Below are 27,828 nucleotides of genomic sequence, written 5' to 3'. Positions count from 1 at the left end.
GGGACAAAAGTTAAGCAAAGTTTGATGTCTTTAAATTCATTGATCACAAGTCTGATGGGTCAAAACAAAGTTTGCTATTTTTATATTTATGGATTATAAGGCTAATGAGTCAACTCCTTATATCCAGGAACTAAAATCAAAAACTGTGCATATAAAATAGAAACTTTCTGAAGCTGTTAAACAGGAATTAATAATGGCGCAGTCAGGTCTTAAAGATTCAATGCAAATAATGAAATTGAATTTTGAAAATTCAAGGTTCAAATGCTTTTAATGTATGATGGGTTGGATGATCTTCTTTCTTCTCTAGCACCTTCTAAAACTGACGATAAATTTCTTAAGAGGGATAAACAGGTACGAGCTATAACAAATCTATGCATTGACGACTCTCAGATTATCCACGTTAGAGATGAAACAATGCACGGTCGCCGCCGATACGTTGCAAAATTTCAATTCAAAGAGTTATAATAAATAAAGTATGTTTCAAGGTTTCAAAGTGACTGGGCGTAATTAGATTTGAATTTGCTTTCTTATTGCCTGGGAAAAGAAAAACTGCTGTTTTCTTTCTTTCGGAGTTAAGAAACAAACAGTTTTCCAGGGCAAAATTTGAAAGCAAACAAGACAGAAGTATAACGCGGGCAAAAATATCGACCATGCATTGTTTCATTGTATGCTAGAAAGATGCAAATCTTGCAGTCTGGTAGAAGGTATAAAATGTGATTATGAGAAAACATCATTGTTAAGAGCAAAGGCTTTTTTGCGCAAATAAAGGAGAATTTTCCATTGGATCGGCAAAGTCTGGAGATAAATAATTATATGAATAAAATTTTCCATAATTAATTTTTAGAATTCAAGAATTATATATTATAGTACGGCGTCAATACAAAAACACATGCACTATATTACGCATACATAATTATTAAAAAAAATTTTTTTTTCTCGTTTCCAGTATGGCAAGAATCCTATTAATCCCCGTTTGCGGACGGACGCCTATAGATGCTTCAGTCCGATGCAGACCACACATTTTGAAAACATTTATGGAATTTGGATATGAAGAAAACGCAACAATGTATTATTTTCTGATGTTGTCTCATTGAGCGAGTGTTGGGTGTGCTGCATTAACCATGAGGCAGATTATTATCAACCAGGAGGGTTGCAGCACACTCGTACATTACATTGCATTACATGCTTGATCGATCTCATACATGCTTGATAGATTATGCTGTTCACAAAATGTTGATTTTGTTATTTAGGATCTTTTACTGCATATAATGCATGTTTTTCTGTCTTTAATGTTAACAGTATACATTTTGCATTAAGAAAATCAGTGAATATCAGACACCAAATGTTTGCCTAGGAGAATTGGATATATTTACTGACGGTTTATGGGGTTATGGCAATGGAATTGGCGGAACATATTTGGTTTACTTTATTGGTACAGAAATAGACTATTGGAAAATTAGACTTGAACCTTGAAATTCGGTTTGAGGAAAACCTCACTGTAATGATGATGTAATTGAGGAAAACCTGACTGTAGAAATATATACTAATATATAGTTTCATTGTCTGATTTGGAAGCACTAGTAAATGCTGATAACACTCATATTTTGAAGGTCTCATATATAAAATATCTCTTTGTTTAGAAAATACATGAAGTGAAAATTAACTGGGTGAAAGCCAATAGTGTTCGATATTCAGGCATCAAAAAGAATTATTAATGGTAAAATCAAGGATTTCTATTATGGTTGCTGGAAAGAGAAATGGAATATTTCGGGAGAAAGGAAAGATTATTTGTAGAACTTTAAAATCACTTAAAACTATGAGAAGGATATGTGATTTAGATTATAATCAAATTATTACTGGACACGAGAGCTTCCCGCCGTACCTGAACCTAATTAATTTGCAAAATAGTAGTCTTTGTAATTTTTGTAGTGCTGAAGGCAACGCACGACATTTCGTCGAAGACTGCGTATTATTGCGACGTGCTAGAGAAAAACATGATAACATAAAGGAATTTTATTGCGGCAGGAAATAGTTTAGATTTTTCAAAGGATTTAATGAACTTCATAAATGACAATAGAACAATATTGGGAATTTTGGTTTGATGTTTTTAACTGTATTTTTGTTTAATCTGTGTTGTGTGTGTTCCTTTAAAACCATGGCCGATTATTATCGGCCAGGATGGTTGCAGCGCACTCGTATATTACATTACATGCCTGATCGGAATGAGATTTGATAACCACTTGGCGGATTGTAGTTACCCTAAGGGGGCAGGCCTTTTGCCCATTAAACAAAGAAACGGCCAATTGCGGCAGAATTAAGTTTCTTATATAGATCGAGATTTTTCCTGTAAATCTGGGTTGCGGAAAATCGTACAAGAAATATGTGGAGGCCACTGTAACTGTCTAAACTGATTCCTGCCCAAACGAAGATACTGTTGCCTCGACAAATGTCCCGTTCAATAATTTTCGGTTGTTTGTATGGTATTTCTCGCTCTCTGCAAATCGCAATTCAACTTAAATCATACTATAATGATTGCCTGGGCTCATCTGGAAAAGTACTAAACGCCATTAGTCTGTGCTCTACATGATGAGTGTCATCTTGGCCATTTAAGTTGCTGTGGCTTGTGGGAGTGAGTATAACACAAACAGCGAGTCCATACACCTGCAATTTTCTGGTCACACTAGAAAGAGATATTTTTCTTTTGGCTAAAAAATGTTCTGAAACAAGCTGAAGTACACCATGGTTTGTCGTCTTATCAGGACTTCTGTTCCTCTTGACTTGCTTTGGAAACATGAACTGTCCTGACTCGGAACAGGGAGCTTACTCAAGCTATGTTCAATAAATTGTGAAGTAGACAATACACACAGGAAGAGTATACGAAACCCTTTATTTTTCTATCTTTACAGAGATTTCCGGAACTTTCGCAATGCAGAGACCAACCACTTGTGGTCTGAACGTAAGAATATAAAACTACTAACTAAAACTCTAACTAAAACTAACTTTGAATTAATATACAAGTGCCTAGCTTTAAGATTGGCCGTTATTTAACAAAAGTCCGTATGTAGTACAGAGAGCTGCTAAAACTACGATACGTTTAAATTATCAAAAGGACTAAACCTCTGGCCTTGAAGGCAACCAGCAACCGAGTAAAACTACTATGGCAAGCGGCTTGCTTCCAATGACTCCTTCCTCTCTCTTGCTTGGCAAAAAGCCACAACTTAAGTACTTGGCGTTAGCAAGACAAATTTGCATAAATAAGTTAAAGCTTTTAATTCTGGCCGGAAGTAGAAAATAAGAAGTGATAGTAAAGATTTAAAATAAAATAAACGTTAGTAAAACTTAGGATCCTTACAGTCTTATAGTTGAAACAACTAGGAAGCCATTCTCTGAAAAGAATTGTCAATAGCGGACGGCCTGAAACTAGTTATCTCTATTCTTTGAGTTCATAGAGAAGCTAATGAGTCGTGGTGTCTGTGAGCAACACTTCGACTGGCATTTAACCGATCAGCGATCTCAATTTGTGACAGGTCCATTTCCATTCAGCCAATTTCTCACTATCGTAGCAAATGTTGGTTGCAACTTTGGTAGAAGAAGTTATGGCAATAGTACTAGTGTCTCCTGTGAACATTTTTAGACTGACTGGCCTTTCTAGTTGCATTTACCGATGAGATGGAAAATATATTTATAGTTAATCAACAACTTTCTGTTAGACAAGATTCCTTTAATAGGTCTGTTTTTTGGCTGATTCCAAAACCAGCGTTATAGGTACTTTCTCTAAATTACTGTTTTGCGAAGCTTGTGCAATGGATTGCAGATTTCTACTAAATACATTTTATGTAAGATATCTTTCCAATGAGTTCCTCTATATCAGCGGTTCTCAACCTTTTGACTAACGCGTACCATCTGAACAAAAATTGAAAATCTTTAGTAAAACCACTACAAAGTACTACTATTACCAACCACTCTTGAACAAAGCTCAGATCGCTTAAATTTACGAGTGTTAGAGAAAAAAAACTCAATCAGGGTGTTGGGGTTTTAATTTTTGAATTTAAGAGTTAAACTACTTTGCATCTTTGCGTACCACCAGTTTTTCTCTTGCGTACCACCGGTTGAAAACCCTTGCTCTATATTATAGTATATCTTGTAACAAGAATGCAGACATTTTTGGTCAAGAAATGTAACTTCTGATATATATAAACCCTTAAGACCCTCGACGTTTCACTCAATAGAGTTAATAATAAATATGAAATTAAAGAAGCATTTAAGGACTGAATGTAGTATATAATTGTTTAGGGAAAAGAGAAGGTCAGTAAAAGAAAAAGAATTTTTAAGATACCTGATGCTTCTAGAAACAATGCTCTTATGTGCTTTTGTCTCGGTCAATTTTTGTCGTATTGTTTTTTTATTTTTATAAAGAGTATAAAATGTTCAAAAGTATAGGAACTGGAGAAAAACGTATAAGAAGTTAGATTTCTCAAATTTTACAAAATTGATTGTTTTAAAATTTAAAAGTGCCAAAACGTGAATATTTTCGTCATTTAAAACATTTTTGTAATTGGAAATACATGTTTACGACCAATGGCTGTGAAACTAAAGGCCGAGTAAGGGCTTTTGGGGACAAGGTGTATATTAATTATGCAAAGATTTAGCAACTCTCGAGAATCATCTGCATCTATCACTACTTACTTACTTATCTTATTTTTATCAACTCATATGTGCATTTCTTTTGGTCTTAAGTTCTTGCAAAAGTGAAAGAAAAAATTAAAGCTTATGCCTGAAAAATTGTTTTGCATACATAACTAACTAGCCTACAGATCAGAAGATGTTTTCACGTGACGTCTGTGTTTCCATATCAGTATTGATTCTTAGGATAATTTTGGAATTCCTGTAATGCTGTCTGATTAACTGCTTCTAACTATGCATTTCATATTTGAATTCACAGGAATAAATAATAAATTAGCTCTTCGGTACTAACGACATTCGGAGATTCTGCTTCCCAGTTTTACCGCACCGCATTTGCACATCACATTGCAGCTTTAATGTTTTTTAAACAATTAGCAGTGAGTTAATGATACCATTTTAGCTTGACTGTTCTACTTATTTTTAATATTCCTTTAAATCATTTTTCGTTATATAGCACAATAATCTTTCACATAAAGTTTGCGTGTTACTCGTCATTTCTTAGAAATGATTTCTTGCATTAATAAAACACTACTGTCCTCGTTTTCTCCGGAGAACACAGAAGCGCACTTGACACAATGACTCCTTATGACGATCATAAGGTAGTGCGTTATCTTACATGTTCCAGAAACTTATGCGTCATTCTTCGTACACTTTGGACAAAGAATTTTATGTTTCTTGCAAAGCCTAGTAATCTATAAAGATCATTTATCCGTGTTAGGCTGGTGAAAAACTTATTAAGTATGTAATAGAATGGCAGGAAAGCAAATATTTTCTTTTCTTTATTTTTTAATACATTATGTAAGGTATGATAATTATGCGAAGGGAAGAACATTGTTAATATAATTATACAGCACAAGGTAATTAGGAGACGACGAGGAAATTATGACTGAATTTCACTGTTTAATGTCAGTAGCCTACATAATTTATTACTTATTGTGTATGCGCATGTATATGAGGGCAAAACTCGCTAAAACTTAGACAACAAAATATGATTGTTCATTCGTGGATTATGCTGGCTAAAGCGGTATTTTTTCATAGCTTTTACCACACAAAGTAAATATGAGCTAATTTTCTTGACTGCGGCGTCGAATTTTTGTAAGCCTCGTGACAGGTTTCTTCTTCACTTCAAAATGATGATACACTTCAAAATTACTCTTTTAGTTTTCTTTTAAATACTGCAAAAAGCTGGGGCAACAATATTAACACACAAAAAAATTTCAACGATTTTTCACTACAGAAAAAATATTTGGAAAAGAAGAAAAAAATTTCCTAATCTCGCACCCTTTCCTAGATACTTCGTTCTTGAAGAAAGATTTTAAACTGAATATATGTCCCAAAACGTTTCGTTCTAAACTCCTTCGATCGGAAATAACTGGCCCACTAGCGGCCGAGCGGTGGGTCGCTGAACACAAGTGTTTCAGTCCGAGGTTCGATTCCTGCGAATGGGCTGGCTGCATAGATGCTTTCATCGCTCTCCCTTTGTGTAACGTGTATACGAGCCAGTTTCCATTAGAAAGTCCTCCACGAAAACACCCTCCCCTTAGGCAGATATTTCTCGATGTTTTGCCATAATCACCAAACCAAAAACAAAACAAACGGAAACATTTGACGCATGGCATAGCAGTACTCGTGGCCCAAAAGGAGATATTCTTACAAGCTCGCGTGGCAGTCAATATGTTAAAATGTTCTCTTCTCTTAGGCATAATTTCCCTCAGGCAGTTGACACTCGCGAGCTTTGCAATAGTTGATTAATCACTAAAAAAGGTTTCTTTTCAATAATGAGACATTTTGTGTGACCTGAAATATTAATTTCAATTCAGTTTAAAACTTCAATTTATAATTTTCTGTAAATGAATAGAAAATTAAATGTTCATAGCTCCGAAAATAAAAACAGGTTAAAGACCCTAAATTTAAAGTGCTTGATTTATTTTATTTATGCTTATTTTTAATATTATAAGTATTTAAAAATCTAAACTAATTGAAAAAGAAAACCATCAGACAAGTCAAAACAAACTAATTATATTTCATATATTAGTTTCATTTTTACAAATCTCGAGCATCATATATGAATTTTCTTCCACAGCAAATATTTATCAAATTCTTCTCAGAAGAGGTATAAGGTATTTCTCCCACTTTTCTAGCGTCCTTCGTGGTGTAGTGGTTCTGCACACTGAGCCGGTATTCAGAGGTCCGGGGTTCGATTCCCAGCGAAGGCGTTTGCTAATTTTTTATCTTACTGGCCTCTTAAAAAATTCAAATGACTCTACAAGTGGCGCTCGAACTAAAAGGGTTGTGGATGATGATTCTCCGCACCCAGGATTTGGCAACTAGATCCCCTAAAACCCTAGTCGCCCTTTATAAAGGGGAGTATATAAGGTATTTCTCCCACTTTTCTAGCGTCCTTCGTGGTGTAGTGGTTCTGCACACTGAGCCGGTATTCAGAGGTCCGTGGTTCGATTCCCGGTGAAGGCGTTTGCTAATTTTTCATCTTGCTGGCCTCTAAAAAAATCCTAATGACTCTACAGAGGTACCTTGAAAAACTTGAAATTTCCATTAATATTGCTTTTAACTCGCGACAAAATATGCATTATTTAAAACAGCTCTGAAGTTTTTCGGTTTCATTAGTTGTACATTTAACTGATTGAATTCTTTTACTAGATATCTCTCTTTTATGCTATACCAAACTATGCATAAATTGTTCCTTGGGCTATGTGGCATGAAAGGAACTAGCGGTACACGCACCACAAACTGGTATTTTTCGCAACAATGTAGAACTGTGCCACTAAAACTAGAAACGCCTTTGTAATGTAAAGTGAAAAATTTGGGTGGATATTAAAATCAATTTTTATTTACAGAACTGCATGCATGCAATTTTTTAATTAAATTTAGTACATAAATATATTTTGGGGTAAAAAAGGACTAAACTGTTAGCAAAGTGCAGTGTACAATATAGTGCAACATTTCTTAGATAAAATTTTGTGTGGCTCAAAGAAAGCTTTTAATTGGTGAAGGGTTCAATAATCAGTGCTATAATGTTTCATTTTATTATTCTTAACTTCCTGGCCATTCTTTCTCCTGCTTCTTAATTCCTTTCATGGAAGCGTGACTTTGGTTTTTAATGTGCCTCTCAGTAATAAATGAGCGAGGAACTAACAGCCTGTTGTTGAATGGACATAACTTAATTTTAATATGGTACGCATTTTAAGAGCATAGTTAAAAAAATCCATATTCTTGTAACAAATACTTCTTTCTTCATGAGATCTAATGTAAATTGCAACTGTTTTTAAATGCTGTGTTTACCAGGGATAAATAGATCTCTTTTAAGTCCTGTGTGTTTACGGTCAGTATTTACAATATTGTTTGGAGATTAAAGATGCGAAAAAAATTACAAACACATTTTAATGATTGTTTATTAAATAATACACATACAATCTTCTAACTTCAACTAATTTAAGCTGTTCAACTAAAATATAAAACATGTGTAGCTCACATCTAAATCTGCAAACTTTACCGAGACTGTGACTAATGGTTTCGTTGAACTCCACATATATATAAACACAGTTAATCTGGTTTAAACTGGCAGATGATCTTAGTAATTATCTTAGTAGCAGTAACTGCTGTTGGCTACATTTTATTGTGCCTAATCTTTGATGTTATCTAGTTTCTTATTTTTGAATCTTTTCTTTATGTAGTATATAAATAATGAACACCACTAGTTTTTTTTTTTTTTTTTATCTCTTAACACTTTACCTAGCTGCCTGTCATATAAGGCTTTAGTTACTTTAACTCTAAGGCTAAATGTCTGGAATTCAAAGTTATCGTTAAATTACTAAGTAGAGAAAAACTTAATTAACAACCAATTAAAACTTTATTTCCACGACATGTGGCAGAACTGAACAGAACTTTATAATAACTTAACAGGTACTACCACTTTCTAATCAGATGTACACTGCGGGGGGGGGAAACAAAAAAACCTTCAGTTCTATATCTCCCGTTCTACTTGGCCGATTGACAAAATTCAAATTACGTTTTTTATGCATCGAAAGCGCGACTTAGGATATATATTGGATTTATATATAGCGTTTTTAGCGTAGGGATTTTGACATAAAATCGGACTTTTTCTGAAATAACATACGAATTTTTTTCCATATTTCGATTCTACGACTCAAATTATGCCTAGATATTAAATTTTGTATAATTTGGTGCGAAATTTACGGAGAAATTCAAAAATTTATCTAGGCGCAATTTTTTTAGTTTGCGTCAAGAATAATTCACTTGGCGAACTTCTTAATACGAGCTTCTTAATATCGAACCTCGTATATGGCAACCAATTTTACGTTCCGTTCCATTATGCCGGAGCGGCAAAAAAGACACCTCGTTCCTACTTTTTTACATTGTATATGAGCGGAAAAAAAGTCACTTCGTTCCTACTTTCAAATAATTTTAGTAAAGTGTCTAAAAACATTTGATGTCTTGTCGCTTTCAACAAATATGCCAAATTTCAAAACGCGCCGATTAACTTAACGTATATCTTCGAAAATTTTGAATAAAAAACTGTAATTTTTTGCAGGTATGCTTAGAAAAACGTCTACTTTAGGCTGATGGTAAAAATTTGATATATTATAATTCAAAAGCTTTTACGAAAAATTTACAAAAATTATTTAAAAATACAAATTTTAAAAATAAATCATAAAATATGGGGGAATTTTATTTGGAATGAACCTAAAATTCGAAATGTGAAAGGAAGAATCAAATAAGTTCAATAAAAAAAGACAGATTAATAAATATATACCAAACTCAATTAACTCCTCAGAGCTAAAATTTTGAAAGCTAAGTTTTTAAAACCTACTCGTGCGATTTTTACAAAACTTGGTAGTTTGGCGTAATTTGAGTTGTATGTTATTTCAGAAAAAGTCCGATTTTGTGTAAAAATACCTATATTAAAACAATGCTAATTTAATACATATCCCAAATCGCGCTTTCGAGATATGAATCGGTTAAGTAGAACGGGAGATATAAATAGAACTGCCCCCCTTTTTTTCAGGGTGTGCAAGCTAAACGAATTTCCAATATAACAACTCAACTTAATTTGGATATGCATACCAAGAACTATTACACACTTGATTATTAAATGACAGATATAAGCTCAGAAATATTATTTACTATTCAAAGACTCGTCAGCGAGAGCGCAGCAGAAAACAGTCATCGCAATAATTCATTTCAATACCAGCTAAATCACATGCTTATTAGCAGCAGCTAATAAACCTTACTTTTTCGGTAATTAATTAACATTTTCTCCAGGAGTGAACGCTCGTGCCCACAAAATCAGAAGATAGAGGGCAGTGTAAAGTTTTCAGATGTAACTGGGATGGAACGTAAAGTAAACGAAAACTTGCCCATTCATTCCTAGAAGGAAAAAAAGTTTGGAAATTAGACGCCAAAAGAACATTTTTTTTACTTTTACACCAACTAAGAAAGTCTGGTTCAATACTACTATTATACATCACACTTACTTATCATTATACAATCCTAAACTATTATACTCCACATTAATAGAAAATAAATTATACAAGATACTTAATGGAATACTGTACATACACTGAAATAAAATGGCGAATACTACAAAATAACAATCAATATAGTACAATGTGCTTATCAGAAAGTAGGTTCTGCGGCCACGAATATTTGTTAGAAACTGTTACATTTTGCACAATACTAGAAACTGTAACAAAACGTTTGCACACAATATTTCATGGTTCTAGCTGAGAGCTCTATATATTTACATTTTAATTTCTCTACCTTACATTAATTTAACTCAACCTCCAAGTATTTTTTGTATGCAAATTTATCTAACTTACTTCGCAGGCATCATATTTACAATCACTATTTTACTTTTTGTTTGCTGGTGTATTTTTACCATTCACCGTACCCGTATCTACTTCCAGCATCCACCTTGCGGGAAACTGTTTTGCAGTTAAAACAGTTTCCACATATAAATCAAAACATTTGTCTATGATTTTACATAATTTAATAAATACATACATTGTTTGCCTAGCTTTGGGTATATCCGTGGTTCACATTTGTTTACGATACGTATGATCGTCAGTTTTTCACAGCGATAACTTTAGCAACCTAATCCAATGATCTTCAGTTCATTTGTTTTATTGCAGACGGTTATTCTACAATTTCTTAAATCTAAAATTTCCCCAATATGTAAATGCTTTAATTCGCATTAGTCACGAAGACTTATTCCTATACTTACCCTTAACTGATGTGTAAAACTATAGTTAAACACTTTTTGGAAGATAAATAAGTCTTGACTTTGCATGTACAGGATTTTAATTTTGAGCTAATGCATTTATATAGAATGGTTTTTATCATTCACATTTCCCGTACTGCCCTTGCTTTACTAATATGCTATACTTCAAAAAATTCGGTAAAAATGCGAGATGAAGAAACGTCTGAAGATTAAAAAAAAAAAAAAAAAAAAAGAAGGAAAGAAGCTATAAAATCTCTTCTAGAATCCGTGAAAAATATTTCTCTAACGCTTTCTGATATGAAATGAAATGATACAACATACAGAAGGAGCGAATAGTGAACAAAAATACGAATTTTAAGAAGAGGAAATGTTCATAGTTATAGCGAGCTTGTAGTGTCATTAGGGGTTTTGAAACAAGAAATCTTGAAAAATATCGACTGTGTTCTTGACTGGAAACTGGAAGTGAACGCATATCGTCTAGTTGTCAGCTGGATGTGCTGACAACATAACAGCCCATACAAAGAGAAGCATTAATTCTTTAAAAACTTAAAAACTGAGTGGATTAAAAAATAACTACGCAAAAATTTAAGCTACCTGAAGTGGGTGTTAAATTAAAAAGTGGACAAGATAAACTTCTAATTCAACAGATTTCTCCCACTTCCTTTTTTACAGTAACTTAAAATGAGATGTTAAACAGAAATGATAGAAATTACGCCTCTGAATGCCAGGAATCCTAGAAATCATTTTCGTGTAGAGAAATATTTCATTTTATGGTTATAAGCTGCGTACATTTGCATTCCATATCTTGGTTTTTACATTACGAACTATTTTATTTCTTGTGCGATTTCAAATAGAAAACTAGAACTGACATATCATTTTCAGAAAGTCTTTCCCCATGCAGATCTATCTGTTGACTCGAATAAAAAACTTTGGGAACCGTGAATGCTCGCCTTTCGAAGCTACATAATCATCGGCATTTACAATTTTTTATAAAGGCTGATAGCATTTACAGTTTTTTTAAATCTCAGAACGCCTTATCGACGAGCTGCATGTAGTTAGACACAGAAATTTTAGCTCTTAACACAGCTTGGAGGGTTATAAAATATAGAACTTCTAATTTAACAATAACTGCCATTAGAGGTTCAACTAAAACATGCCCACAGTGGCCAAACGGTAATTTTAGATAAATATTTCTCGTTCGGCAGTGTAGGTAAAAAAACTCGAATTTGATTCAAATTCAGCTCCCAGTGAATGGACTAACTGTAGAGAGTCATTAGGTAAATATCCTATGACCGTCCGATTACATCAAACTCCGAACCTTCCGATTGTTAGCCGGATGGGCTTTCCAATTATACTACGAAGGCATGTCGTGAAGGGGGATCAAATACCTTACATCCTCTATTTCTTAAGCCCGGTTCGCATGCAACGCACTTTCACACAGCCACTGTTTGTATTAGGCAGAAAAGCAGAGATATGAAGCATCAGGACCGATTAAGATGCACAGCGTCTTCCATCTCTTAACCCATAAGTCACTGCGAGCAATGGTGAATCTGACTGGCGGATTCCTGATGTTTGTTTACATTATTTTTGATTTGTTTATTATTGCTATAGAACGCTATCGGATTTTAATTAAAATGCAATTTATATAAGAGACCAAATTGTTAAAAGAAGGCAAGAAATCACATATGCTGCTGAACGGTTTTAAATAAAATGTTTTATGTCTGTTAAAAATTCCAACTTTGCTTTTTGAAAAAAGGAATAAAACGATAAACTAATATTATTAATATTAATTATAAACGTTTTAATGCTGATTATAAATATTTTAGAAACTATATTATAGTTAATTCATGTATTAAAATTGTTTTGAAGCGTTTTTACAAAGATTTTAAATAAAAGCTTGTAATTCATGTTTATATTAACCAACTGAATAGCACTAGGTTATATTTTATATATATATACAGAAAGAAACCCAATAAGAGGCTAAAAATTAAAAACAAAAATTTTATATCCGTCCTGCACTATAGCTGCAGGATTGAAGTAAAATTAATTTAAAGCATCTAAAGTTAAAGGTAAGTTGGAGTTAAAGTATATTCGAGTTTGTACTACTATGAATTCTTATTTAAATTTCGATTTGTTTAGATTTGTGTTAAACCTCTTATACACGGTAGCAATTATTAATATTACTGAGTAATTGCCTTGCTTTGACTCCAGTTTAACTTTAGATACTTAAGGTTTATATACCGTATTTGACGGCATATAAGACGCATTTTTTTTCCTAAATTTGGTCTCAAAAAAGTTACCTGCGTATTATACGTGAAGGACACAGATTAACTTTCAATACGGTGTGCTATTTTTAGCTCGAATAAAGGTCTAGACACACATAACTTTTTCTACATCTGCCATAATGCCATGAATGAGCCATTAAAGGAAAAAGTGCGAGAACAATGGAACAAGTGGATAGGAGAGCCACATCACGCCCTCACACTCTCAGGTAGAATGAAGCGGCCCTCTATTTCACAGGTGTGCGAGTGGGTAAAAAGATCTTGGGAGAACGTAAAGGCTGAAGTAATTGTTAAGTCCTTTAAGAAGTGCGGAATCAGTAATGCTCTTGACGGAACAGAAGACGATGCATTATTCGAAGAAGGTGATACTACTAAGGTGATGGCGGAAACAGTAGTGATGACGATATTCTCGTTTTCGATGATGATGATAGTAAAAAGGATTTTTATGGTTTTGATTAATTTCATGATAGGCAACGTTTTCCTTGAATCTGTGTTTTTTGTTGTTTCTGCTTTATTTTGTATTATGTTTGATTGCTTGCCGTTCGTTCATTTATTCATTATTGAAATTTAAATATCATGTTCAAAATAGCTTGCCGTTTGTTAATTTTCCTTAATAAAAATATGTTTGGTAATTGCATTCAATGATTGTTTATTTGGTTTATACGAAACGTGAGAACTAAAAGAAACCACATTTTAAGTTATTGGACTATTGAAACTTTTTTTCCTTGTGTGTGGCTTTCTAAATAAGGGTGCGTTTTATATGCCAGTGCGTCTTATATGCCGTCAAATCAAAAATTAAATGAAAAAAAAAAAATATCACTGGTAAAACTTTTTTTCAGCTTAAAATCGTTTTGTCTTACGAAATCATTTAATAATATTCATAAAAAGTAGATGAAAGTTCTTAAATAAAAAAAATAAATCATTCAAAAGGTAACGAGTCCCCTCTCGCGTTGAAGCCGATATGCGCGTGACCCAATCGCCAAACCCTGATGGTGACGAATTGTCGTTCGAGCGTCACTGTAGAAGTCAGTTTGGTTTTTCTGAAGCCAAGAAATTAAGAGAAATCAACAATAGCTCTTGCCCGAATACGAAATCCGGATCTCCCAAATGCTAGCCGGATGTGCTCTCCAGTTGCAGCACGAAGAAATACGGTAAAGAGGAAGAAAATAACTTACAACTGTATGGCAGATTTCGTGGTATTATCCACGTGTAATGTAAATACGAGGCAGTATTTTTTCTTCTTTTCCACATCTCCGTGAAGGCGTTCTTTCCCTTTCACAAACATACCTCGCGACTTACTTTTGACGCAATCCAAAATAATACTACTCAGTTAAAGACATTATTTTTCAAATATATAACCTGAAATACTTTAATACTGAATTCTTGACCAGAGACAGTAGATTTTATATAATTAGATATAGATATATATGCGTGTGACTGTACTGTATTTTCATAAATCTACCTCTCGGCTGTCGACCACTTTCGACTGTAGGCTCTGCTCTGCTCTACCCTACCCTACAGCTTACAGCTACCGTATCTCATGAGAGTTTGAGTGTGACAGAATGCGGTCCGGGCATCCATGTCTGCCTCACGCGTAGGGCTGTCTCGCCGAGTCATCTGTGTCGATTCCATCTTTCGAGTTTCTTGATCGGCTCCGAAATCGCTCCTCGGCTCTATCAGCCACTGGCGCCCATTAAGTTTAGACATGCCATTACATCTCAGATAATGGAGAATAGCTAACAGGCTAAGCGACACTTTGTCAGCAGGCAGGCACGCAGTTAATTGCTGTTTTATATTAGACGTTTTGCTTTAATCTGATTGGCCAAGGAATTATGTGCAATACAGAGGTTGCAGAATTAATTTCGAAATATGACGCGTTTTCAAATTGAAAAGAGGAATTAAGGGAATTAAGAGCTAATTTAAAGTATAATCTAAAGTTCCTTTTTTGTTAGCATATATGTACTGAAATTCAGTAATGAAATTTTTATGGAATTTGAAATGATTTAATGACCATTTAGACAGTTTACATTCTTTAAACTGCGTTTTCTGAGTTTGCATTTTTTTCGATAAGTCCTTTTCCTTAGAGTCTTAAAACTTATATAGATATGGACTAAATTATTTAATATTTTTACTGCTTATTTTAAAACTATATTCTTTATAGAAACAAGGATGGGGTTGGCAAAACACTGAAAAGAAAAATTATTTGAAGTGAAAATGTGATTGTAATCATAATTGTTTCAAAATTTTTACATAAAAACGTGTTTTTATTTTTTTTCTCAGAAACTAATTCATTAATTGCAAAATCGATTGTTTAAGTTATTAAAAACACTATAATAAATTCAATAAAACAGTTTGGGGGGGACATTGAAAATTGTAGGAGAAGAAAGACATTTTAATTGTTAAATTTGTCTTCATAAAATTTAAATGAAAAAAAAAATATCACTGGTAAAACTTTTTTTCAGCTTAAAATCGTTTTGTCTTACGAAATCATTTAATAATATTCATAAAAAGTAGATGAAAGTTCTTAAATAAAAAAAATAAATCATTCAAAAGGTAACGAGTCCCCTCTCGCGTTGAAGCCGATATGCGCGTGACCCAATCGCCAAACCCTGATGGTGACGAATTGTCGTTCGAGCGTCACTGTAGAAGTCAGTTTGGTTTTTCTGAAGCCAAGAAATTAAGAGAAATCAACAATAGCTCTTGCCCGAATACGAAATCCGGATCTCCCAAATGCTAGCCGGATGTGCTCTCCAGTTGCAGCACGAAGAAATACGGTAAAGAGGAAGAAAATAACTTACAACTGTATGGCAGATTTCGTGGTATTATCCACGTGTAATGTAAATACGAGGCAGTATTTTTTCTTCTTTTCCACATCTCCGTGAAGGCGTTCTTTCCCTTTCACAAACATACCTCGCGACTTACTTTTGACGCAATCCAAAATAATACTACTCAGTTAAAGACATTATTTTTCAAATATATAACCTGAAATACTTTAATACTGAATTCTTGACCAGAGACAGTAGATTTTATATAATTCCACTTCGCCTGCCTAACATTTTGTAATCGGCAGATAATCTAGTACTCTGGGCCTTGCTAACCGTTAAGCTTTCAATCCAATTTTGAGAGAGAAAATAAAAATTATATACATAGAAAATGATAAATTGTTTAGAGATAATAAATTATTTATCGTTCTTGTTTGTTATCCGAGAATCCTTTTTATTATCCTATTTAAAATGCTTATAAATTTTATTTTGGGGTATATTTCGGAGCAGGTTATATCTTGATGATTAATTAAGCTGAAAATTAAAAAAAAATTACTTCTTGAACTTTCAAGGCATTTTAATTATTTTAATTAAATTATCTTTTTAAAATTTTTTAAAAATATTTTGAGTCGTCACAATTATCTAGGTATAATTCAGAAACGTGCCTCTGTTAAAAATTCTTCGGCTACTCCTTGAAAAAGACCAAGGAATTTTTAACATTTGTTTTTGAATACTTGTAACAGTTTTATTAATTTGATTTATTTGTTTCAATTTCGAAATACTTATGTTTATGTTACCTCCTGTTAGAAGGTTGCCCACGTTTCCTGATATAATTTTGATTTAATTATTATCTCTTGATTATATATATTATGCATGCATTTATATAATACATATATGCATACATAACGTCATCGACACCATCTGACACCGCTCTAGAGGCGGAATAGTTCAGATCGGTGGAATATTGGTAGTTCGATCCAGGTCCAAACACAGCCAAAGAGCTGGCTGTATGGTTTTCATGGTATTTTCAATTTGTAACTTGAATGCAAGCCGTCTTCACTTTTATTTTTTCCATGAAGACATCTCTCCTCTTAAGCAGATAATCTTTGTGTTCTTTGTCATATTCAAATAATTAAACCAAATGAAACATTATCTTATAATCTGATAAGAAGGTTCTTTTAAATAGTCATAAAGCTAAAAATTATACATTCATAATATTTGCAAATAAGTAAAGCTGAATCAAATTTTGTAGTCATAGAGTTCAGTGAAGAAAATTTTACAAGCTATAGAACGCCGAGTTATTAAAATAGAAAATAGTAACTATTTCTGCGAGTTATTTTTATTCCCAGTTTTCCTAGAAAATATTATTTTATTATGTGATATATTACGTCGCCACTCTAATATGCTTCTGAACATGTTCCGCTTCTACATGGTATAGAATGAGAGAGATTTTATTGGAGTAAGGAATATCCTTAAATCCAGCTCATTGTTTGCCAAAATTAGCGCAAAGAGACAGGTAAGGTCCTGTAAATTATCCTTCTGTTATGTGCATGGGGTTTATATACATAGATAGAAAAACACACATGTGCTTTTTTCAGGTATTATAAATTAAAAAATAGTTCACCGGATGCAGCTAACTTTGTAGAGCAAGTAAATAAACTCATCGGCCTCAATAATACCTGTCTGAAAATACCACAAATTTCTTATCTCTTTTCTTTATTTTTTTAAACGAATATTAATTCTTCTTGTGTCGGTGGAGATAAGGCGGACAGACGTTACGGAATCGTTACGATTATCAGAGACCTTACGGAACTTAATTATAATTCTTAGAAAGCCTGCCTCATGGATTCCAAAAGACAGAGGAACAGGATATAACTGAATGCGGGGGAGACAGAAGCAAATTTATCCGGAATCTGCCAAATTATATATATTCTGTAAGCATACGATAAATTATTAGTCGAAACTGAGAGTTAAATTGAGGAGATTTGAAAATTAGTTCATTACTTATTATTTTTCTTCACTATTGTTGTTAAATTGTTTACAGTCTATATTCATTCTGTCAATATTCGTACGTGATATAAAGCGAAATACTTTCGAAACGTTCTCGTTTGAAACATTCATCAGTGGAATAACAGGGCCCATTGTTTTCCTTCGCTCTACCTGAAACACAATGCCTGTACCAGTTCTACTCCAAAGCATGCAGGTAAGTAGATTTCCTCTTCATGACTTAAAAATGCTCTTCATAAAATTCACAATTATAAAAACATCACATTTCCAATACAAATAATAAAATGAAAATTTAAACTATGATTAGATATAAAAACTTTCTTGTGATTCGAAAGTTTATTCTTTTAAAATCTATTTTTATTCCTCTGTTCCTAAAGAACAAGTCTACTTGTATGTTTTATCATGCATTACATGTTTTCTTTGGGACTTGAAAATTTTAGGAATAGTATTTCATAGCATGTAATGAATGGGACTGAAATTTTTTAATTGTTTTGTTCCATGTATACAATCAGATATGGACTATTGCCCATCTGTAGCATGACTAATGTGTTTAAGATGTTATCAAAACATAACAATGTAAATATGTTTAAGTTTGACAAAATATTTAAAATTATACTTCCAAAAATTTTATCGTGGGTGTATGGAATAGAATAGCTTGAAATTTTGCAATTTAGGCTAATGAATATTTGAGCTTTCATAGAAAGAAATGTCTTGAAGTTTTATTTAAGGGGGCAGATACCTTTAAAAGACCTCCTTCCAAAAATATCGAAAATTATTTCATGCTTTAATGTTAAAATGGAATTTTTATAAGTATTTAGAAACAAATCTCATGTCAAAATTCGTTCTAGAGCCAAAGTTACGGTAAAAATAATTTCAAGCTTTTGTCATTTAAAGCGCCAGATAGTTTGTTTACATCTGCATTTTAGCGAAGGATGACAGCTTGAAGGTTTTATTTCTGCTTTCTGCTCTAGAAAGTAAGCATTGTGCCACAATATTTTTAATTTTATTTCTGATCAGAGAAGAAGACAGCAATTTATTAATATCTATTTCTTCTTTACATTTATTCTTGCTCTTTTCTTTAGAACATGAGCAGCTGCCACAGAACTTGAAATTTTTGACACGAGATGAAAATTTTGAACACCTTCCATTTAATTCCCTTGACATTATATATAATGATTTTATAAACTATTTTATACAAATATATAGTTACGCATGATAGAAAAGTTAACATATTCACATAGGTTACTAATTCACATATTTACTAATTTTAAGAAAATAATGTGCTAATATGATTTCAAGATAATTTTATTTTTCATTTGAGAAATTTCATAAAAAATGCAGTTTTACTGTTCGCGTTCTTGAACTGGGTGACTAGAATTTTAAGAAATTTGGCTATTTTTTTAAACTTGCATACAATGCTTAATTATTGTGCTTCTGACATGACATTCTTTAGAAACATAATTAAACCTGAAATTATATGAAGATTTAGCCCTCCCCCTCATGTTTCATTGTCTAAGTATCTTCCACAGTGAAACCACTAAGTTAAGCCTTATTTTCAGTAATAAAATTACTAAAATCAAAAGCGTTAGAAAAAGACTCTAAAATTAGATATTTTGAATTCCATTGGTATTAATAATTTTTAAGAACTTAATTAGTCTAGAAATTTTATTTTTTTAAACTACAAGATTTTTAAAATTTTAAATAGTAGAAAGCGGACTGTATTAAAACTTATGACGAACCGCATCTTAGACCAACTTGTTTTAAAATTTACATAATCAGAATTGAAAAGAATGAACAGCTGGCACAGTTAGGAGCTCTCAGCTTCAAAGTGAGCGGCCTCAGTGGCCAAAAGATTAGAATTGCTGTTGTTGTTGTTACAAGTCTCATTTGCCTGACAGTGGTCGGAACAAGCCCACGACATTCATCGTGGCAAGGAACCAATTACGATTGTTGCTGGCAAGAGCCTTGAGCACCATATAGGGGGACAGCCCGACTTTAGCTCAGTTCCTCCCCAATTTTTGTGGGAAGGAGCACCCCGGGCGGGAACGGGTCCGAAGTTCTCCCATCCTTCTTTCCCTACAACCAAACTCTCGACAGGACTTATGGCCCGCTGCATATTTAGAGTGCCCTATGAAGCACAGATACTATACATTTACAAACATCCATACCTTTTCCGGTATTCGAACTCGGGCCCTTCGGTACGACAGTCAGAGTCACTAACCACTATCCTGGTTGGTCGGCAGGGTCTTAAGGCTATCTGCCTAAAGAGAGGAATGCTTTCATGCAGAACTTCCAAGAGACACTGCCTAGTATTTATGTTAGACATGAGAAAAACTATAAAAACGCCCATGCAAGCCTTAATCCAAGTTACCAGCATTAACAGCCTTACTCATGCCCTGCTGGTTTTTTAAAAAAAAATTTTATGTTAAATTTATTCTTCTTGCGCCTAAAAACTACTTACTAGTTACAAAGTAGAATAAGATCTTTGAATACTGTAGTCTGATCCAGTAGCGTAGCGAGGGGGGGGGAAGGGGGTGTATGATGCCCCGGGCGCCGCTCGCAGAGGGGGACCAAATGGTCTCGAAACAAGATTTTCCGGAAAATTTCAGTTTTTATTTTGATCGACTTCAGGAAAATATATTTAACATTAATAATTATTGTAATATAATTAATTACTTATTTTCTTGATTTGTCTGATAAAGTGTGTAATAAAATGTTTGCAGTACATCAACCAAATATCTCCGCATACAAAACGTTCTTTCTGACCACTTTATTTCTCTAGAAATAGAGATATTTTTTTATTTTTTTAATACGAAATGCACATATAGATCCTGCTTTTTATTTTAAAACTATAACATGACCTTGTCCCGAATTTTTCAAACATATCCAGTTTCCCAAAACCGATTCCATAGTCTGGAAATGACATTTTGGGAACTCCTAACGCTTTCACTATAATGGATTGCGTTTGACTCTCCTGTAAACGCCTGATGGCCTTCTTGGCTAGCGATTCAACTAAGTCATCAGGCTGAGACATCGTATATTCACTGCTTCAAAGCTTTCAACGCGTGTCAGTTGTTTTTAATCTCCTACTACAAAAGGAATGCTGCAGGTCGCTCCTTATCTAAAACGTATAGTTTTCTACGTCACAGACTAAATTTACATATTCCTAACTTGTTAAACGTTATAATTTTCCTTTATAATCTCTTCTATTTCCTTTTGTTAAAAAAGGTTGTCGATTATATGGTTATTTCATACCGAACTCACAATATCCCCTAATGGAATAACCTAAGAGAGTAGTGCGTCATTGTGAATCGAAAGTGTGGTAAAGTCAGAGATTGATAAAGAAAATAAATATTAATAATCTGTCAGGTAAGTTCTTCATAGTTTGCAATGCATAAAGTATAAGATTGGCTTTGATAACGATCATAAATGTGGACGATGGCTTCGATTTTTGGCGATTTACAAATGACTGGCTAGTGAGATCAGGCATTCAGGAACATGGATGTCTACGCAAAAAGTTTTCATAGCCAGTCAGAAGGGGGTGCTGCCATCTTTCATAGAAATGTGTAACTCGGGGAGATTTCGACAGTAGGTTACGGGGAGATTTCGACAGTCGAGTCACGACTGTCGAGCGTGTGACTGAACGACCTTAATTGTATTATTTTCTTATTACGAATATATTCTATACATTATATTACCGTAATTGTTTTTTTTGGGGGTGTGTGTGCCAAAAAGGTATCTTGCCCGGGCGCCAGTTTCGCTCGCTACGCCACTGGTCTGACCTGGGTTTCAAATCATCTTGATCATCAATCGCTGAATGCATGGGTACTGTCGTGGTCTTCTCCATGTATAAAGTGGCAACTCTTTAAGAGGTTTCCACGAAGGTATCTCTTTCTCCAAGCAGACAGTCCTAGTGTGCTTTTCCGTAATAAAAAACAATCCAAACCAATCCTGAGCCAAGATACCACACACAGAAGAAATTCATCTAATACTGCGAACTTAATTTGGTGGTTTAAAACATCGTGATAAAGAAGCCTTTTTTTAAACAAGACCTCAAAATCCAGGAAGGCGTAATTTTAGACATTCTCTAACTCTATGGGCATGTAAAATGCATACCTCTATGATGTTTTACGACTGCTCTTTTTTTTTTTTTTTTTTTTTTTTTTTTTTTTTTCATGGCATTTCGTGCAACTGTACTGAAAGCATAAAAGTGTTTGCAAAAAGAGCCGTAGCTTAGCATTCAGTGCTATAAAAGGCAGCTATAACTTACACAGTTTATTTTCCAGGTTTTTGTCTAAATAATTTTTAGAACTTAAGGAGAAATCCAGAAGGAAAATATTCCTGAATTTCTTTCACTCATTGTTTTTTGTTGCATAAAAACAGATTTACAAGAAAACTCGTTTGGAATCTGGTACTGATCTGTTTAAACAAATCCATTTTTGCTATCTAAATTAAGTTATATCAAATTATTAAAAAAAGTTATCCTGTAAAGTTTTATACCTTTCATTACATTTATATCCTCCAGATAAATAAAAAAATAATTTCTTTTAAAGTCACTCATAAGTTTTGAAAATTCGTGATTCCACTAAATAAGTTTTAAGTTCATGTATTCTGATCAGGCTTGTTTGAAATTAATGATTATGAACATTATTTCAATGAACGGTGTCTCTTTCCGCAGAACCTATAGGGAAAAAGGAAGACAAGTTTCTGAAACAAATATTAGATATTAATATGAAATATTAATTTCATAATACTTAATCATGAAATTTAATTGCAACTGCAGGTTAAACAAAAGATTAACAGCTAATCCTGTAGCAATAGACGTAATTTCCAATGTGACCAGGATCTCTTTGATTAGCACTGTATTACTTGTCTGCGCATCTTGGGATATCCCTGCATACTTCTCCAACTCACTTCAGTATCCGATAAAAAAGACGTGGACATTGCCTTATCCACTAATATCTGATTAGAAAATCAGTGATTTGTTTACGTACATGTGCTGAGGAATAAAAAAAAAATAAAAAAGTAAAAAACAGCTGGTTATGTTACTACTTGTTCCTGGAAAGAACGAACAATCATGACACGGAAAGTGTTACGAAACCATGAGGCGGAGTATGATCACATTTAAGTAATAGTACGCCTGTATTCATCTGTGCTGTCATCATGGATGACCGCTCTGAGTGCATGCAAGTAAGAAGTTTTGAGTTAAAATCTTTTATTTCATGTGTAGTTTCTAACTATTTTCTTTAAGACGTATCTTTAACTGAAAGTTTCTTCTAAAATTTTTACTTTAAATCAATAAATAACGTATATACAATGAAATCTCATGCTCTGTATTTAAAATTCTAACAAGAAGTATGTTTAAATTTATGGAATATATTAAAATTTCAGGTGGAAGTGCATTAATTGTATTTTTAATATTTAAAACTAAATAATGTCTTTCCTATAACTCAAAGAAATATCGTTAAAAATTGCAGAACAATGTGTAAAATGTTCATCTACGTTTGAAAATTTATTCTTAATTAAAAACTATTGATATCAACTTTTTAAAATTTTTATGGAAATAATTTCTTGGACAAATGTTCTTTTGAGGTGAAAGCGATTTCACGTGCATTGCTAAAATATTAAATATGAAATTTAATTTTTGCTGCATTTCTAACTGATATAAATTAATAGCTTGGTTATTCATTTTATTTACTTAGGTATTTCAAGTCTTTTTTTACCATAATTTTTTAATTAAAAACATGGTGCATGATTTAATCAAGGGGAAGAATATAATGCATTTTATAAAGTTTTCAGCATACGCAACTGTGTACATCCTTCAACAGTGAATGCTGCATTCAAAAACTTGCCATGTTTTACGAAATATATATCACCTTTATTTTAAACTAGAAGTACAATTTAAATCTTTAAGTCTGAATGTTGTCGAATGAAGTCAATTTAAACACATTCTCATACAGTATGTCTATAGTCATTGCAACTCAGTAATAGTTAAGTGACAATAGACAATTCTAGTACATAGCAGCGCTGATAATCTAAATCCTCATTAAAATTTTATTAAAAATTGCTGATACTTCTAAAGAGAGTATCAGCTTTTTTTATAGATGCTTAATTAGTACGACTGTTAATTAGATCTGAGAAAATTTCGAAGTTCTCAGTTAAAAATGGCAAATTGTCTTGCTAGGCTTCGGTAACGGCTTCCAAGTAACGGTATTTATTGATTCAATTAAAATGTTACAAAGTACTAAATAATGCTTAAAGTTCTTCAAGATATACATATTTTAGTTTCACTATAAATACTGAAGGCGAGTCAAATATATTACGGTGTGAATTACCCGAGTGTGTACGATAGAATTTGTACGATTTTATGTGATATATTTTATAGTGTTTAAGAAATTAACTCAATTTATAGAGTTTTAATATTTAACTCTATCAAATAATCTCAAAATTATGTCTCAAAACCGCTACATCATTCTTCCTTCCAAAAAATCTACATTTGTAACCAAATATTAAGAAAAAAAATTATGTTTGTATTCATAAAATTAAAATAATAGCTTAGAGTTTCTTTTATTGAGTCTCTTTTGTTCACATTTTCCCGGATTCACTCTCTTCAAAAATATAGAAGTTAATTTACTAGCATTTACAGAGTGGTTAGGTTCATGGTTATAGTTGGAGTATTCTGAGTTTGTAACTTGCATCAAACTTCATTAGAAAATTGCTGATAGTCTTAAAAGTAGCTGGCTGTTAGAAATGAACTTAAGTGCATTTTTGAGGTAAGAGAGTGAGTAAATGCAGTTCGTTTTCTGTGAGAGGTTCTAAAATCGGATTTTATTCCTTCAGAAAGGGAAAATCCAAATTTGTTAAATTTGTACGTAGAAACCAGTAACTATTAGATTTGTAAGCAGGCTTGCCAAATTACCACTTGCAAAAGACATTTAATTGTGTGAGTTACTGCTTACGAGTAAATGCTTTAGATAATTTACACTACTCTAGTTATTTTTTACTTCTCTCGTTATTTATTCTATCAGCTTGAGATTTTAGCTCGGTGGTGATGAAAATTTGCTTGATAGAGGTGATTGATGAGGAATAGAGACAGGAGTATGAAGGTAGACTGAAACCTAGCCTTCTTATAGCCTGTAAAGTAGGGAGTTTCAAGACTGTTGAGAATAATAAAGTGACATTATGTAGATTTTATGTACATCATTTTACTTAGGCACGGGTTATAAGGCTGTAAATGCTAGAATTTGTCTTGCTTTTGTTTCCTAACGTTGTACTGGCTAAAGAGAGTTTGTGATTTTCTTAGCATGGAATTACAAAACAATTTTCTCAGAAAGCATTCTAGTCCTTGAATAGTTGCTTCGCAAAAACGTATATACAAGAGCAGATAAATCTTGTGGACCATTCGCTGTGCAGTAATTATTTCCTATCTGTTCTCTTCGTGGTGAATATTTTCCTATTGTATTGTACTTATTAATAATTACGCTTATATTTAGTACTCTAGATTTTGAGAAATTAGCTTTAGAATTTTGTTGTCACCTGAAAGGGGTTTGTACATGCTTTTCTGTACACTTAAGAAAATCATTATGTTAAGAATCTACAGGAGGACTTTGTTAAATTGCTTAGCTTCAGAAAAGTGCGCCTAATTAAGTTTAATCTGTGGTTTAGCTAGAAATAAATTCTTAGCATTAAATTTTAAGTTGTAATTACTTAGCACTAAAATACTAGTGTGTTGATATCGGCATCCTGAATTAGGTTCCACGTCGAAACAAATTTTTACAAGGTTCAAGAGAGACTGTTCCTCTTAATGATTCACTAATAGACACTGGGCACAACAATACTATTTTAGAATGAATGTTTTATCTATGTAAAAGTATTGTTCAAAAAAGAATTAAGAGTAGGATTTGAAATTTTTCCATATCTGCTGGGACGTAAGTTGATGAGAACCCATTTTAATGTTGTTTTTTGCGGAATAAAATCTTAAAATTAGTTTGATAAATTTGATTTTTATTTGATAATGTAACAATTAATTTTAATTAAAAGATCTTTGTAAATACCCACGTTTACAAAAAGTATATACAAAGAAAAGTAAAACGAAATTCATTCAAAAATTAAAAATTTAGACACGTGATTACATATTGTACGCTCATGAAAAACAAATTATTCCGAAGAATGTTTGATTGGAAGCACTTAAAACTTTCTAAATGATTTTATAATAAAAAAAGATAAAAAGTGACAATAAAAGGAAGGAAAAATTTAAGTAATAAGAAACGCTTTAGATATGTGAATTAATTTTATGAAATTAATCCCCCCCTTTTTTTTTGCGTATTCTTGTACAAAACGTTTTTAACCCTTTAACTGTCAAGTTATTTTGATGATTTGGGTACACAAATTGTCAATTTTTTTTGTTGGAAAAACCAAATGTAGCCGAAATAAACATCTCCCGATATATATTCGGGTATGACAATACGATGCACTCAAAAAAAAAAAAAAAATTACCCCGAGAAATACTCGGGCGTGACATTTTCGAACACCAGTGCTGTTCGGGCATGACAGTTAAAAGGTTAAATAAAGCTACTTAATAAAAAAGTGAAAATGCGATTTTTCTTGCAGTCATGTAAATTAATAACTGTTTACGAGAACAGGTTATTTTTCTAGTACTCATAGATATATTTTGATCTATAATTTTTCATCTACATTTGTTCATCTTGCTTCATTTTTCTTTATTTTGAAAAGGCACGTAGAAGAAGGGTGCATAGCTCATAGCCTTTAAAACTGTGTAATGTTCATGCTGTAAACTCAGAAATGTTACTTGCAATGTTTGAATGCATTATGTTATGAGTTACAACCATCATATATACACATGATAGACAATTTCTATTATTAAGAATTTTTTGCACCTATTGCTTATTCCTTTTCCCCTATTTCATTTCTTCAGTTCGCCAAATTTCTTCATTTCCTTCCTATTCAGGTAGGTATTTTACTGTCGACCTCAATATGTATGTTTACAGCAATGCAAAACTCTCAAAATTGAAGTATTTGTGTATGTATATACATCCGTAACTATATATATCTATCTTTCTAACTATCTATATATCTAATCATCTATCTGTCTCTTTCTATATATAATACATATATATGTTTATTATACATATATATATATGTATATGTATATATGTATGCATAATAAACAAATGACTGAAAAAGTAATAAATTCATATAGAACTTGCAAAATTAACGTGCTAAAGTCTGCAGAAAATTTAGTAGCAATAATAAAATAAACTTCGTGAAAATTCAGTGAATAAATTCACATTTTTTCCACAGCAGCAATAAATTAATAATGCTGAGTAAGAATCAAAAATTAAAATTAGCACTGGAGAATAAAAATAAAAGTAAAACAGAGTAAAATGAAAACAAAACGAAGTGTTATATTTCTTGTTAATATCTCATCGGGGATTAAAGTCAGGAGAAGTGCAACAGATAGTTATAATTCTGAACTAATTAATCAATGAATTGTAATAAAACTTTCCTTTTCTCAAGTAATTTATTTATAGGATTAACTACAACAATCATCATAAAGATATTTTCTCATTTTCTGGTCAACTTCAGCACATATGTCGTGTACCCATCCTTTGCATTTTAGGCACTGAATCATATTACCTTCTCGGTCTTCTTCCCAAACATTGTAAAGAGATAACACGATGTGAAACAGTATGGTTGACTAGAGGTAACTCGACTAGAGGACTAAACGCAGATGGCTCGATATTACTAACATTTAAAAGATACGACTTAGGCGGCAGTACGGTTTGCGCAACTTTACCCAACTGGTATTTATTAT

At 32.7% G+C, this 27,828-nt stretch overlaps 1 protein-coding gene across 4 annotated transcripts in view; it reads left to right on the top strand.

Moving 5' to 3' along the window:
• The first annotated feature begins 17,799 nt into the window (after positions 1 to 17,799).
• The window catches only part of LOC118193401 (solute carrier family 23 member 2-like), a 48,635-nt gene continuing 38,606 nt past the window's right edge, over positions 17,800 to 27,828 (top strand). Inside the window, exon 1 of one of the 4 annotated variants that reach the window (XM_035364481.2) lies at positions 17,800 to 18,189. In XM_035364481.2, coding sequence (XP_035220372.2) covers positions 18,157 to 18,189 — 33 coding nt within the window. In that variant the 5' untranslated portion in view covers positions 17,800 to 18,156. Of the gene's footprint in view, positions 18,190 to 23,072; positions 23,184 to 27,828 lie in introns of those variants that run through there. The other 3 variants (XM_085808906.1, XM_085808903.1, XM_085808905.1) reach the window with 3 other exon arrangements.

This window comes from Stegodyphus dumicola, chromosome X2 (assembly GCF_044657685.1).
Source record: "Stegodyphus dumicola isolate Sdum_Otavi_A_Nest chromosome X2, ASM4465768v1".
NCBI classification, from domain to species: Eukaryota; Metazoa; Arthropoda; class Arachnida; order Araneae; family Eresidae; genus Stegodyphus; species Stegodyphus dumicola.
This window is presented reverse-complemented; position numbering and strand designations above follow the sequence as displayed.